General features: G+C 29.6%; 2 protein-coding genes across 2 annotated transcripts; one reads left to right on the top strand and one right to left on the bottom strand.

Annotated features, from left to right (window-relative positions):
- The first annotated feature begins 511 nt into the window (after positions 1 to 511).
- LOC145972254 (uncharacterized) lies at positions 512 to 3,638 on the top strand. Its single transcript, XM_083100704.1, has 2 exons — positions 512 to 925; positions 1,541 to 3,638. Exons 1-2 carry the CDS (start codon positions 731 to 733, stop codon positions 2,267 to 2,269), a joined length of 924 nt encoding a protein of 307 aa, XP_082956830.1. The 5' UTR covers positions 512 to 730; the 3' UTR covers positions 2,270 to 3,638.
- An 84-nt stretch (positions 3,639 to 3,722) lies between these two features.
- On the bottom strand, positions 3,723 to 12,987 carry LOC145972253 (fatty acid hydroxylase domain-containing protein 2). The gene is made up of 6 exons (XM_083100703.1): positions 12,526 to 12,987; positions 8,995 to 9,124; positions 8,310 to 8,413; positions 7,612 to 7,939; positions 6,262 to 6,534; positions 3,723 to 5,815 (listed from the first exon to the last, which is right to left on the bottom strand). The coding sequence occupies exons 1-6, from the start codon at positions 12,584 to 12,586 to the stop codon at positions 5,656 to 5,658; spliced, it is 1,056 nt and encodes a 351-aa protein (XP_082956829.1). The 5' UTR covers positions 12,587 to 12,987; the 3' UTR covers positions 3,723 to 5,655.
- Between the last annotated feature and the right edge of the window lie 1,204 nt (positions 12,988 to 14,191).

Here is a 14,191-nt window from a genome sequence, read left to right as displayed (position 1 = left end):
ATAACTAATTATACTTAATAGATAGAGAGAGAGACTACAAAATTTATTTATATTAGAAACTGATTTAATATATGCAAATGTTTTGCGTTACAACACTTGTGTTATCAACATTTCGTGCACGTAGCATGGAACACAACCCGAAATTGTGCGTTACCCACTGAAAACATTCGTAGATATTTGCTTCGTAATTCACGTTCGTGTTTTTATGTTTATAGAGGATGCATCGTTTTCAGGAAGGAATCACCTATAATAAAAATAGACCATGACATCTCTCTGCCTATAATTATAATTAAATTAATTAGCTTATAATTAAATTATCTTATCTGTTATTTTTTATATTATAAATAAATTAAATTTTTAAAATTACGTTAACTTGGCACAAGAAGATGGGAAGAGAGAGAGAGAGAGAAAAAGAAAGAGAGAGAAAGAATCTAGAAGATACATTTGTAAAAAAAAAAGCCTCGTACAGATGATACGAGGAATGTCAAATGTCAGATGCGGGCGGAGCAGCACGTGAAGAAGATACGTCAAAACATCGCAATCTGGCAACTCCGCTCACGGCGGCCATGTGTTAAAATTGCAACGCTGTCGCAGCAGCTGTGGGCGCACAGTGCGGATAGCTTGTTTATTTATTTATTATTTTTTTTATTTTTAATTTCGTCCACGCGGAAGTGTCTCGTCCAGCTTCTTGGAATTTCCGAGTGCATTCGATCCGCGTCCGCGACGCGATATGGCTACGATCGACTTTCAACACTTGTCGGTGCTAATTACGTTGTTCGCCGCAGCATTAACCTTATCTGTCAACGCTGGACCAGATGGTGCAGCCTCGGCGCCGCCGATTCCCACTTCAGATCCCTCCCCCAAATCGTTGTCGCCGATCATCGAGCACTCGTCTGATGTGATCGACGACAAGAAAGTATCGAAGGTAAATGTGTATTCCTCCCTCGCATATGTCAGAATCGTGCCGATCTTGTTTTATTGTTTTTTTTTTTATTTTGCTAGTTTTATTATTTCATTATCTCGCGTTGTTTTATGACGCTTTTATATATTTTTATATATTTTATGATTTCTTGCAAGTTTTTCTTGTATTTTGTATATTGTAGTTTTTTTTATATTTTTTTTATATTGCAGTTTTTTATATTTTTTTGTATTGCAGTTTTTTATATTTTTTTTACTACGTGATTCGGACTTGTTTCGACTTTAATTTTTTTTTCTTGTCTGATGTATTGTTTGTCTTATTTTATTTCTCTTTTTTGCATTATATTCTACGAATTTTATTTTATTATGTCTTCAATTTCTATTAATATTTTTTACATAGCTTTACAGTTTTTATTTTATTTTTTTATTTCCTTTCAAATTATGAAATTATTATATCTTTCTGAATCACTCGTGTTTATTTTGTATGTTATTTAAATATTATTGTTATCTGTCACTTTATGATATTTTTACATTTAAGCATTGATGTTTTATTCAATATAATAATTCTATAAATAATTATATAAACAATTTTATAAAACAATAAAATATTCAATATTTCAAGTTGTATCACGCATCGAGGCTGGCAGAAGGAGGACCTATATCGATATCTACAATTATTCAAAATGCAAACATTGAAAGTACCGCTGAGGAATCCAGAGCAAGAGAGAATGTGCCTAAAGAGAAAAACGACAGTTCTTTGGTGATTGCAAAGAAGGAGAAAATAAAGCCAAGAAAAGGTGTGGATCAGAACATGGATCCACAGATGGCAAATATATCACTTAATCAGACCACTTTAGAGGATACAAGACCTGTGATGGAAACTGCAGAGACTGCTCGTGTCAATAATCAATCTGAAGCTTCCACATATATTCCGAAATTAAATGTCACCAATTCGCATGTCAACAATAGCTTAGATCCTGGTACAAATTCCAGTTATTCCAGTACAAGTTTGATACCAACAAATATAACTACAGTTCATACAAAGACTACGAATTATACAACAACGTCTAAGACTTCACATACTGAGAAACATGTACCGAAACCAAAACCGACGGTGACGACTGTTGACGGCCCAGATCCGAGTGAATCCAGATTGTCTTCGCGAAAAAAGAACCCTCCACTGGGCATGCCAAGAAAAATCGACTATATTATTCCGGTCATTATAACGATCATTGCTTTACCAATACTGGGTGCTGCTATTTTTGTATTGTACAGACGTGGTCGAGACTGCTGGGATAAGAGGCACTATCGAAGAATGGATTTTCTGATTGACGGAATGTATAATGATTGAGACTCGTGTGAGAAAATGCCCATTTCGCGCGTTTAAATGGATGTGTAGTTAAGCAATAGGAAATCCATTCATCAATTTCCAAATTCTTCCACAAATGTAAATTTGTACATATTCTCTTGAAACAACCAACTAATGACATTTATACAGCATTGATTCCTTCTTATATAATAATGTCCGGACATTATCTATTATTCGAATATATTAAAGGGCTTCATATTTTACTATGCCATTATCAATATGGAAAGATATGTCATAAGTGCTATTTATAATATTCTAATAATGTCTGAACTTGTTGCTAAGGTCCAAACTTGCTATGGAGTTTCTTTATCATATTGCCTTAATAGTGAGATAATGAAAATTTTATAATTTATTACATAATCAACGATATGTTGATTATTTTTGAGATTATATATATTGAAAAACAAAGACATTTTTTGTCAAAGGCGTTGAAACAACGGTTTTAAAAATATTTTATAGCATTTTTTAAGAAAATTTAATATAATTGTTTAAGATATAAGTACATACTTTTACATATATATATAATATTTTAATATAAATCTTATATGTGTTATCAAAATTTTATATATAAAATTTTATATATACATGTATACATATATGTATACATATATGTATACATATTTTATATATACATGTATACATATGTGCATGTCGCATTTGAAAATGCAAAAAATTCATCAAGGGTCCAATTCTGACAATAATATTTACAATCTGAATTTCTACAGAACCATGAATTTCACAGAAATCGAGTGCATCTGTGTCCTCGATTCACAAGATAGAAAGATTGTATTATGCTTCGAAAGTGCTCTCTCAATGAATAATATTGGCGTGTTTTTTTCCATATGCCAAGAGTCATAATTTGTAAGATATGTACTGTTTGACGTATATATATAAAATAGGATAATGTACACAAGTTTTTGCCAAAGAGTTATTCAATTTGTGTAATTTATCGTAAATTTATTGTATTTTTTCATATTCTATTTGTAAGCATTTTTTTTTGCGGGATGTTTCAGAAGTCTCTAATTAGTTCAAGCTCACTAGTGTAGCCTCACTAGTGACGCTACTTTATATCCATAATTTTCATATATAAAATATCAAAGAAAACAGTATGAAATGTTCTTCGTCTTGCCATGTAAATATGATGATCAATGATTTGTGAAATTACCCGATGTGTATGTAAATCTTTTTGAAATTGTGATTTTTAAAAGTAAGATTACATTTTAGGCCTTTGAAATATATATTTTGTCAAATATATATAAAGAAAAGCAATAATAATTATTATTTTTGTACAATGTAAGAAAAATTTTATTCATATTTAATATTGTTATAAAATATACATACTTGCAAGCTATATGTTGCTTATTTTGTAACCCATCAAAATCATATATCATGAGAAGACCTTTATACAAAAATATAGAGAGAAATAGAGAGGAAATGATATTTGTAAAGATTTTATTATTAAGCTTGTTATAGATACATAAATTCAGTAACATTATTATACATATTAATTACGAGCCTTATATATATATATGTACTTGACAAGAATCACAATGCAGAAAAAGAGCTTTACATATGTGCACACTTTTTATGTGCACATTCAGACATTAATCTCTGATCGATTTCTTACTAAAAAAGTCTCCATTTAACATAATTTCAAAGTACTATTATTTTCTGTTTTCTACACTTATTTGAAGTTTTAAGATTTTACTAGAAATATGCGATGAAACATTGTAAAATAAGACTGAAAATTGTCCCCAGTAAAGTTATTAAAAATAAATTTATATTTCCATTTTTTATTCAATTCTAATAAATAGAATGTTGTAAATATTTTATAACAAACACTCATTGTTGGATAAAATTATCAGTAAATATATGTTATGTATATATGTATTTCTATATAATTGTTAGAGTAATTTCATTTATACTTCATATAAGGAGAAATCTAAAATGCTACACATTTTATTCTAACTGTATAAGTTATACTTATCCTAAAGAAGTACAATTGCTTATCTTAAAATTTAAATCAAAGTCTCACTAATGATTGCATTATGAAACTAAATATAAAAATAGCAATTATGTTCGAAATATCATTCATTCTGAAATTTCCACTGCAATGCCAAAATGTTTTGTACTAGAAACATTATCGATTTCAAATATTAATTGAAATAGGAATTTAAAAGTAATACTTTCATATAAAACAATAATACAGATATTTTGTTTCCATATTTTTATTTTTTTTATTATTAAAAAAGTAAATTCTCTATCTCCGATTAGGATTATTGAAGAAATTTTAAAGGTATACATATGTGCACCTAATTTATCACTTCATTGTATCATTCGCTAAACTATCACGCTACTAGATGTAATATAAGAATGTATATACTTGTGCATGAATGTACAGCTTAAATACACATCTTTTTTTAACATTAATGCTAAAAATATTATAGAAAAGATGTACGAATGTACGCCCAGATTGAACTGAAAGAAAAATTTGACTAATAATTATTGAAGAATCTTATATATGTCACACGTGTATATAATTTTAAGAATATGGTAATTATTAGATCCATAGTACTTTTTCCATAGTAATTTTTTATAAATAAATGATATAAATTCTCTCTTTTCCGAAAATTAAAAAATTTTCTAAAAAAAGAATGTGTATTAAAATTCAGTCTAATAAATATTCAGATAATGGAAATTGCATGTTGTTGCTGCAATGTAAATTAGAAGCGCTTTTGAATTATCAATTTTTTTTATCGATATTTTAAAGATGTACATTTTTCTTGCCTTAAATTTTGATGAATCTTCTCACTATTTTCTCTATTCAGTTCAACCTTGACATTTATATATACAATCATTATCGCTATACAAGTCAGCGGATAGCCGAGTTTCTTGCGACAGTTCGATAAGAAATACTATATAATACATTGAATAAATCCTAAAACTAAAAAGATAAAGAAATTTTAGCATAAAAATGAATAAATTGGAGGAAGTAATAAAAGGAAATAATTGAAAAGAAATGATCCCTAGATATTTAATATTAAAAGATGTGGCATTTTTTTATTTCTAATAAAATTTACCAAAATATAATTATGAATAAATATGTGAATTCGAATATTATGAATTCTTTCCATGGAAAAAGATAACAATATCAATAAAAGATTAAGAATATCAATTAAAGTCGAGATTGTCCATTTGTTGAAATTAATTTTATAGTAGACGTTTACTAGTACTATATTAACTGAATTGATTAGTCACAATCTGTTGTTCTCGAACCCAGTTACCGTTACGAAAATATTCACTCAACGTGAAAAGTTTCTCTTTTTGGAAATTATTTATATAACTTTCAGAGTCGCCGAAAAATTCTTCTACTTTGATTTGTACTTTGCCTCATCCGGGAATGCTTCCCTAGGCGGTACGAGACTGAGCATCATTATGTGACGCATGTAATTTCGTGAATTGCGAAATTGTGTGTCAGTGCCATGAATACGGTCCAAAACGCCGAGTACACCGTAGCATTGATTGAACCTGAAAGCATTCATTTAAACAGAAACTATAAATTTTGATTCTTCATTTAAAAGAGAGAATGTTATGATATGCAATACGATATAGAATTTTGATAGAAATAGATTAAAAATTCAAAGTAATTTTATTTATAAGAGAGATAGAGTTTTAGGCTTATTGTTTGCTTATAAAGATACACGTACACACATATAACAAATGTATGTTAGACATTGATATCGAATCTTATGAAGTGGTTTCTCGATTATTAAAAAAGCTAATATTATTTAAAATTTTTCTATATTATCTTATCGTAAAATCTTATCATAAAAATATCGTTCAAAATTGTTTTGTGTTTATTTTTATCTTACAGTATGAGATCAATTTTATCAAGGAATTATATTATAGTAAATAAATCCAGATCGTCTGAATGTGAATTAAAGTTACAAGAATTTTAATGAAATCCACATTACTTTAAGTGATGAAAATCGTGCGCCTCCGGCGAGGGGAAGAACGGTAAGTGATAACCAGAGTGCGCGTTCAAAGTCGAAAGGATCGCGAGAGAGAACCAAATCCAGGCGGTAGCCACGTGAGAGCCCATGATGAATACTCCCAAGAAAGGCGGAAGTAGATTCGAACCAATATTTTCCAAAGGATGACAATACATAGCGGTGACGGCTATGGGCGCAGTCCATTCGTGATGCTGCTTATGTATATATTTGTACAAAGAGCGCTTGTGGAGAAATCTGCAAAATAATTCAATAGCTGCAAATACTTGACGCGGAGGATATAAATAATGTCTGTGTCATACTAAAAGATCCTGTTACATACTTAGTCCACACATATTACTTATATCGATAAATATTATTTCAATCGTTTTGTGTCTAGAACAATTTAAGTATAAAAGCCAAAGTATATAAATATGATATAAGAAATCATAATAAGTTTCGATGTATTATCAATTACACGCGTTACATTCGAATATTTTATAAATTGTACTAATAATTGGGTACTTCTCATATAATATCTCTCCTTAAAAAATAATTTCTTTAAAAAGCTTATGAAAAATACTGTTTTGATAATTATATAAAAATTCATACATCTGTATACAAAATGTGAATTTGGCTGTATAAGAATTATAAAACTAATCGTGACTTCTTTATATATAAGTCAAGATATTACGTAACAATTTCCTGTTACATATTTCCTGTTAACCTTTAGAGGGCCGGAAAACCACTATAGTGGCTCACTCCGTGATCGGTACTTTGTATATGATAAATATGCAATATAAGATACACTTTTTATCAATTTTCTTTGGAGAATTTGGTACCTCAAATGCCGGCCCTCTAAAGATTAATTTTCATCTACATGTACATGTATATTTTGTATCATACTTTGTAGAAATATTCATTTATTTAACGTGCTTATATAATTATGTGCATCATTCTTTTATAACTAAAGATAATCTTCTACTGGTAGATACTGGCATAATGTATAAGTTTTTTATCTACTTAGCACGTCTGTTCAATTTTTTATCTACTTAGCATTATTCAATTTTATGTAAATGTATAAACTTTTTTCAGATATGATGATTCAAGTCAATGTCGACATTAATTGACATGGATGACGTTTGATGACCTTATTTCATATAAGTTTCTTATTTCTATACTTGATACTATCTATTTTAATTTTTGTTTACATGCTTCAGCCAGACATTACTTCCAATAGTCGACAAAATTGACGGCCATTCCGAGAGTAAATTTATCATATTATTTATCGAAATCAATATTATATAATTTCTTTGATTTTTAGATAAAAAGTACCTGTGTGAATAATAAAATCCAATCTCTTCGCATAAAATGTGAATCGCAATCTCAGTGAGTACCCAGTGGAAAGTCGGCAGCTCGCGCACCGGGGGATAACCGCGCCATTCCATGAAATAATAGCCGAGATACATAATAGGAAAGCCGACGACGATCTGATTGAACAGTACTTGAGCAATCACTTTGCATAACTCCCTCTTGTCCACTGGTTCATTCGTGCCGGGCTGTATTTTGTATCTACGCAGCGCTGCTGGTCGATTAGTGATATCTAGGATGGTGTAAATTCCTCCGATCACCCAGTAAACCACGATCATCAAAGACAAGGATCCTACAAAAAAGTGATAAAAAAATTAATTTGACGGTCACGCGATGTTTGTAAATAAATTAATCAATCATATGTGTGATAATTATGACAAACAGATGGTGCAATCAAGATAGAAGATGTAGCAAATATATTATGTATGGGATGTGTTATTAAAAAATCTAATAGTGATATTAATGCCAAAAATCGCTATTGTTTAAATTTCAGTTTTTAGAAAATGCCGAAAATTAATCGAAACCTGTTATTAAGATTAACGATACATTCTGTTGTAAATTATTTATTTATATATTTTTCATGGTTTTATAAAAAATGTAACATAGATTTATTACCATTTTTAAATCTCTAAAAAGCCTTTTATAGCTTTTTTTAAACTTACCGTAAACCCATAGCGTCACAGGATCATCTCCAAATTTATCCAAAATTTTGTCCCATTGGGCTTGCCAGAAGTCGCCGGATGCACCCCAGAATCTTTGCAAATGCCTAAAATTTTTTTCAGTTAAAATTTGAAGAAATTGTATCAATTATGAATTAGAAATAGTATAATCGAGAATTTATATAATTCTGTGAGACAGATAAGTTTTTTATATGAATTTCTTTTTTGAATCATAAAATTATAAATAATACTTTATCAAAGAGATAAAAAAAGTAAATTTTTTATTTTTTCTTCGGTATGTTTTCTTGGATTATATTTTATTAGATTATCGATATTAAACACAAGTTAATTTATTATTTTGCAGTCTCTTTAATCAGATTGCGCGAATGTGCGATAATTTTCAAAATTGTAATAAAATATTATATTTATCAATTGTCATTTTTTTCCTACATATGAGCGATCAAATGGAAACATAAAGTGAAAGAGCAGCAAGCAAGTGTTCAAGAAAAGAAAGAAATTTAATTTAATAAAATTTGGTTAATTAAAAATAAAAAATTGAAAAATAATGGGTTAAAAAATGAAAAGTTTGATAGAAACAAACTTTGTTTATTCCTAAAAAATTCCTAAAGTAAAATGAACATGATGACAATGCAATTTCTACTAATTTACAATTGTATTTATACATTACCATGTCAGAGAATTGCAAAAGGCAGCGAATCCGACCACTACAGTTCCGATAACAAAGAGTACGCTTCTCAAACTCGAAAGAAGCGTCGGTGGGGTTTGATTTTTCGAGGCATCGCTGATAGCGGAAGTTGCTGTAAACAATAAATTAATCATAGTCAAAATAATTATTTTTATCATTGACGTTATTAAAGCGATAAGACATGTAAAAAATACAAAAGTTATGTCAAATTCAATTGACGCAAATTTATCCGTAATCTATCTGCAAATATGTTTTGCTATTATCGTTTTCTTATCACTGCTCTCATATATAATGTAAATAAATGATACACAATGATATCAACATCTTTGCTAAACATTTTATGTAAAAGGAAAGAAAAGGAGGAAACTTAAAGGACGAAGTTAAACGAACGAGTTGGATTTTTATGTCGCAGAAAAGATAAATTTTTGGAATTTTCAATTTAAAGATTTGCTTAAGAATTTAAGAAATTATTTTCTTCCTCACAGATCGCTCATTTATCACAATATTTTATTAGACTCGAATAGTAACGTATTAAAAATGACGGTATTGCGAAAAGATCATTTAATGGTCATTCCATTACATAAGACAAATCAGTATTCTATCGAGAGTGTGTCCGATAAATACTCGACTTGGCAGTCAGGTGTAAAGCAAAACCGGAAATTTTCAATCGCAACTTCATATTCGCCGTAAAATCCGTTTAATATCTTGTCCAGATGCTTAACAACGACGCAAAAGCGATTCAATTTTCAAGAACGAGCCCTGTTCATCAGCCAGATTATAAAGTTATTTCGAGCCTGTATATTTTCGGTGTAATTTGCGATAAATTAAAATTGATATAAAAAAGTGTGGAAGTTTTTTTACTCGTTAATAAATATTACTCTCTTCAAAGTGTCAGAAGTTACATCTGCAACAGAAAATTAAGAGATTTTTAGCAAATTAAATTTTATCCCAAGAATATTTAAAAATTAAAAGTTTAATGAAAAATTTATGAACTGCTTTATTTTAAATCTTCATTAAAAATCGATATTAAAAAAATTGTAGAAGCAATGGCGACAATTTTAAAACATTCTTTCTCTCTCTTTCTCCTTCTTTATATAGAGATCTCTTCCTAAATTTTATATAAAAAATAAAACTAGTCAAACGAACAAGAACACTCTTGTTACCAATGACATAACATTGACTAATTTAAACTAATTGTTCTGCGTAATTCTAGTATTGTATCTAATTATATCTATTATAATATATTGTATTGAAAAAAAATTCCACTCATTGTCAGTAGATTTGCGATTATCTTATTTTGCGATCAATTAATTCCGCGATAAAATATGAAAATTTTTGCGCATCATGATTCGAATCGGAAAATTTATCGTATAGATAATAAGATAATTGGCAAACTGCGATTTTGTAAACAGACCGATGCGATTTCGTTTTGATGAATTGTATCGTACAAGGCTTAAATGATTCCGACTGCGCTCTTTTGCTGCGCATTTTCTTTAATTCGCCCATTTATGTTACCAGTTATGTAATTCGGCTCTATCTTGCGAAATACTCTACTGTAATTAGGTTCTATCTCTAATACTATATTTAATATTTAATATGTATAAATTATGATCTGAAAAAGAAAACAATATGAAATATAAATATGAATATAAAGTATAAATATTGATATAACTTATCAATAAACAGTTATTTCAAAGTATTGATGGTTCAAAAAATAGATAAAAAATAGATAAAGTTTTTATAATAACATGACACTGATATCGTTACATTCGACTCACGTCAATGATTTCTTTGAGTACACGAGCACTTTTCGTATTATTTATATTTTAATATACTTTGTGTTATTTATTTACATGCACACGTATATTGTGCAACAGCTGTTTTGGAAACACAATACAATCTCTCTGCATAAAGTAACGTATGAATCAAAATTTTAAGACAACGTTTCGTCATCATTATTCTCTCTTATTAAAATTTATAAATCTTTTATTATTTTAATATTTAAATATTTTATTATTTTAATAGTTCAATTGTTTAATAGGTCAATTTAATAGTTCAATTGCAATTACAAGATCTATTTTTTTTTTTTATGAAAACGAAGTAAAGAATTGAAGTATGTTTAATATTGACGATGAAATGCTTTTGAAAAGTGAAATATAAGCGTAAATTGATAACAAGAACTTACGTTAAATTGATTTCTAATTGACTTTATTTTAATGGAAATTTAATTCAAGAATTGTCAGGGGATATCTGATATTAGAAATAGAAAAGTCGCGTGTGTGCGATGAAAAACTTGTTAAATTTTTATGTAAAAATCGATTCTGAATACGACGAGGACACTAAAGTTTTATAAGAAGGCGATTGATAAGTAAATTATAACGAGGAAAAAAAAGGAGGAAAGAAGAAGGAAGGGAGAGAGGGGGAAGGAGGGAGGGGGAGGTGGAGGGGGAGGGGAGAGAGAGAGAGAGAGAGAGAGAGAGAGAGAGAGAGAGAGATTATTCTTCTCAAAAATAATATTGCCTTTTATATACCTTGTAAATGACTCAAATTAATGGAACTTCTTTCAGTGCGAAGTATTATGTGTCTAACATATTTAATATTATCGATCATTATACATTTACGGAGAAATATTTCCATTACCTAAATTTCAAAAAATTGACCTCTAATTGTTGTATAAAAAAATGAATTATTTATCTTTTTACACCGCACTTTGCACGAGTGCGCAAAAAATTGTGTGTGTGTGTGTTACATTATATTACGTAAAGAGTTTCATTAATGATCAAACTACCTGGCATTTAGCATGTTTAAAAATTTGAATCCATTAATAAAAAAAGGTAGAAATTATATATAAAAAAAATTATACATTAAAAATATATATAAAAAAAATTTTTTCACGCGATATTTTTTTATACGATTTTCAGTAGATTACGTTTTGATATAAATAAATGATGTAAATTTTATAATATAGTTATTTCGTGTTTTCTATCTACTTGATGGGGATTCTACATTTCAATTAATTTTGTAAATTTTTCAAGAAAATTTTGATTGCGATTTTAATTGATTTAGACCCATTTGATTTCTTTTCTGGCACAAAATGAGAATATTGCTCATATTGTTATTATCAATCTTGCATGTAGTTAATACTAGACAATTTGTAAAAGATATTAAATCATAGTAGATGAAAGCGAGAAACAAAAGAACTGAGCGATGAAGAAAAAAAATAAGAAATCGTCCTCAGAGTCCTCTTAATAAGAAACTCAAAAGTAGTCCAAACGGAGAACACGTTTGATCTTATCTAAGAACGACATAAGGGACCTTTAAATCCTATTATCGAAGCACACTCGGATTAAAACATTCGAGAGCGAAGTAATATTCGGCATCTCCGATAAGACATTAGCTGATACTTTTTAAGGAAGCATCGTCAGCTCCAGACAATTCATCCGCATCCGTCAACGAGATCCGCCTTTTAAATCGCCGCTATTAATATCGGGCATCGACAACGTTAGCACTCACTTTTCGCGTTGCATTCCGACTTTTGCGAAGCTCGTGCGGCTTTTCGCAATCTTGCAAACATTGTTTCAGACGACGACGGCGAAACTGGTTCCCCGAGCGGGTCTCGTGGTACTATCGTGGCACTTCCGGCTCGGGATAGAACGTGGTGCCTTAGCCGATCATTCACTGCTACTGACTACTGTATCTGACCAGTACTGACCAGCGGACGTTTCACGACTCGCTAGTAAAGGCCCGTGGACGACGGACGCGTCCGTCCCCGTCGCCCCGGCGCCTCCAGTTTCCTTTGTTTACGTTGCGAGAGTAGGGTAGGGATGCCTGGAGATACTATGTATCTAGGCTGATGCTTTGCTCTCGACGTCCACTTTTTCGGCACCGATATTTTTCTATGCATCAATAGTATATTAATTGAACACTTTTCCAGCATCCTCTTCGTCTTCGTCGTTTATTGAAGTAACGGCACCTTGCTACAGACACCGAGAGAGTCCGCACGTTCTTATTCAACAGGCTCGAAATGTCTCTAATTTTGACAGGTTTTATTTCTGTCAAAACTGGCATATCTTATCTGAAAATCACTTATATTTTATGCTAAGTATCCAGGATATAAATGGACTTAGATATGTATTTTTAATATCAATATGCACTTTATATATTTTTAGAAAGCAATAATAAACCTTGAGTAGATTTCATAGACTCGATTATTTTCATAAGCAACAGATGCAACTGATATTTTGCTTCCAATTAAATATTTATTAAATATTTTTATATATTTATTAATTATTTTTAAATATTTATTTATTAAATATTTATTAAATATTTTTATTATTAGGTATAAATATTCAGGTGCAAATATTTTCAATATTAAATAGCTCTTTCTCTTGATATTAGTGAAAGCAGGATATATACATAAAGACACAGTGGAGGGGAGTATCTAACTTTATGACCTAAATTACCTCTATTATGCATGCAGATACCGAAAAATGTTTTCAATAAAAGTTTCATAATTTTATAGTTTTAGGAAAAAGATTATGCTGAATGTAACGGATTTTTTATAGCATTTTTATTGGAAACATTTCTCGATAACGTTGTATGCATAACAAAGATAATTTCGGTCATTAAATAAAGTCGCTCCTATCTTCTATGTACATGGATAGCAAAAAAATAGAACATATTACGTTGACCAAGATAATGATTTGACTGAATTTTTTTTCGTTAACAAAAATAGTACAAAATATGTATCGAGTAATATTCATATACGTAATGCTCCACATTAAAGAGAGGAAAAAGAGAGAAAAAGAGAAAATATATTAATAATTTGTCGAATTAAAAATTTTTCAGGTAAATCTTTAAAGAAAATTTTTGTTAAGAGACATCGCGAAATCTGTGCTTTTTCTAAATTCAAACAGGTTGTCGATAGCAATGCGTTTATAAATGAAATATTATTTTGAAACAACCCAGCAAACACCAAGTTATATAATTGTTATCCAACTGTTATATAACTGTTAATCAAGTTATATAACTGTTATATAACTGTTAACCAAGTTATATAACGTTTATATAACTGTTAGTTGTAATTTCCCACTCAACAATATAACTGTTACATGTTATGTAACAGTTATATTGTTGAGTGGGAAATTACAACTAATAGTTATATAACTGTTATTTGGCG

Source organism: Camponotus vicinus, unplaced genomic scaffold, assembly GCF_025532165.1.
Source record: "Camponotus vicinus isolate PSW18456_S1 unplaced genomic scaffold, iyCamVici1.0 SCAF_5, whole genome shotgun sequence".
Lineage (NCBI taxonomy): Eukaryota > Metazoa > Arthropoda > Insecta > Hymenoptera > Formicidae > Camponotus > Camponotus vicinus.
Note: the sequence above shows the minus strand (reverse complement) of the source record. Positions and strands in the feature narration are given on the sequence as shown.

Excerpts from the sequence above, each read along its gene's own strand:
- LOC145972254 (XM_083100704.1), top strand. The coding sequence starts at position 731 with ATGGCTACGATCGACTTTCAACACTTGTCGGTGCTAATTACGTTGTTC. Across the intron at positions 926-1,540 it reads ACGACAAGAAAGTATCGAAG|TTGTATCACGCATCGAGGCT; the intron begins GTAAATGTGTAT and ends CAATATTTCAAG.
- LOC145972253 (XM_083100703.1), bottom strand. The coding sequence starts at position 12,586 with ATGTTTGCAAGATTGCGAAAAGCCGCACGAGCTTCGCAAAAGTCGGAA. Across the intron at positions 9,125-12,525 it reads GTCGGAATGCAACGCGAAAA|CAACTTCCGCTATCAGCGAT; the intron begins GTGAGTGCTAAC and ends TATTGTTTACAG. Across the intron at positions 8,414-8,994 it reads TTTTGCAATTCTCTGACATG|GCATTTGCAAAGATTCTGGG; the intron begins GTAATGTATAAA and ends AAAAAATTTTAG.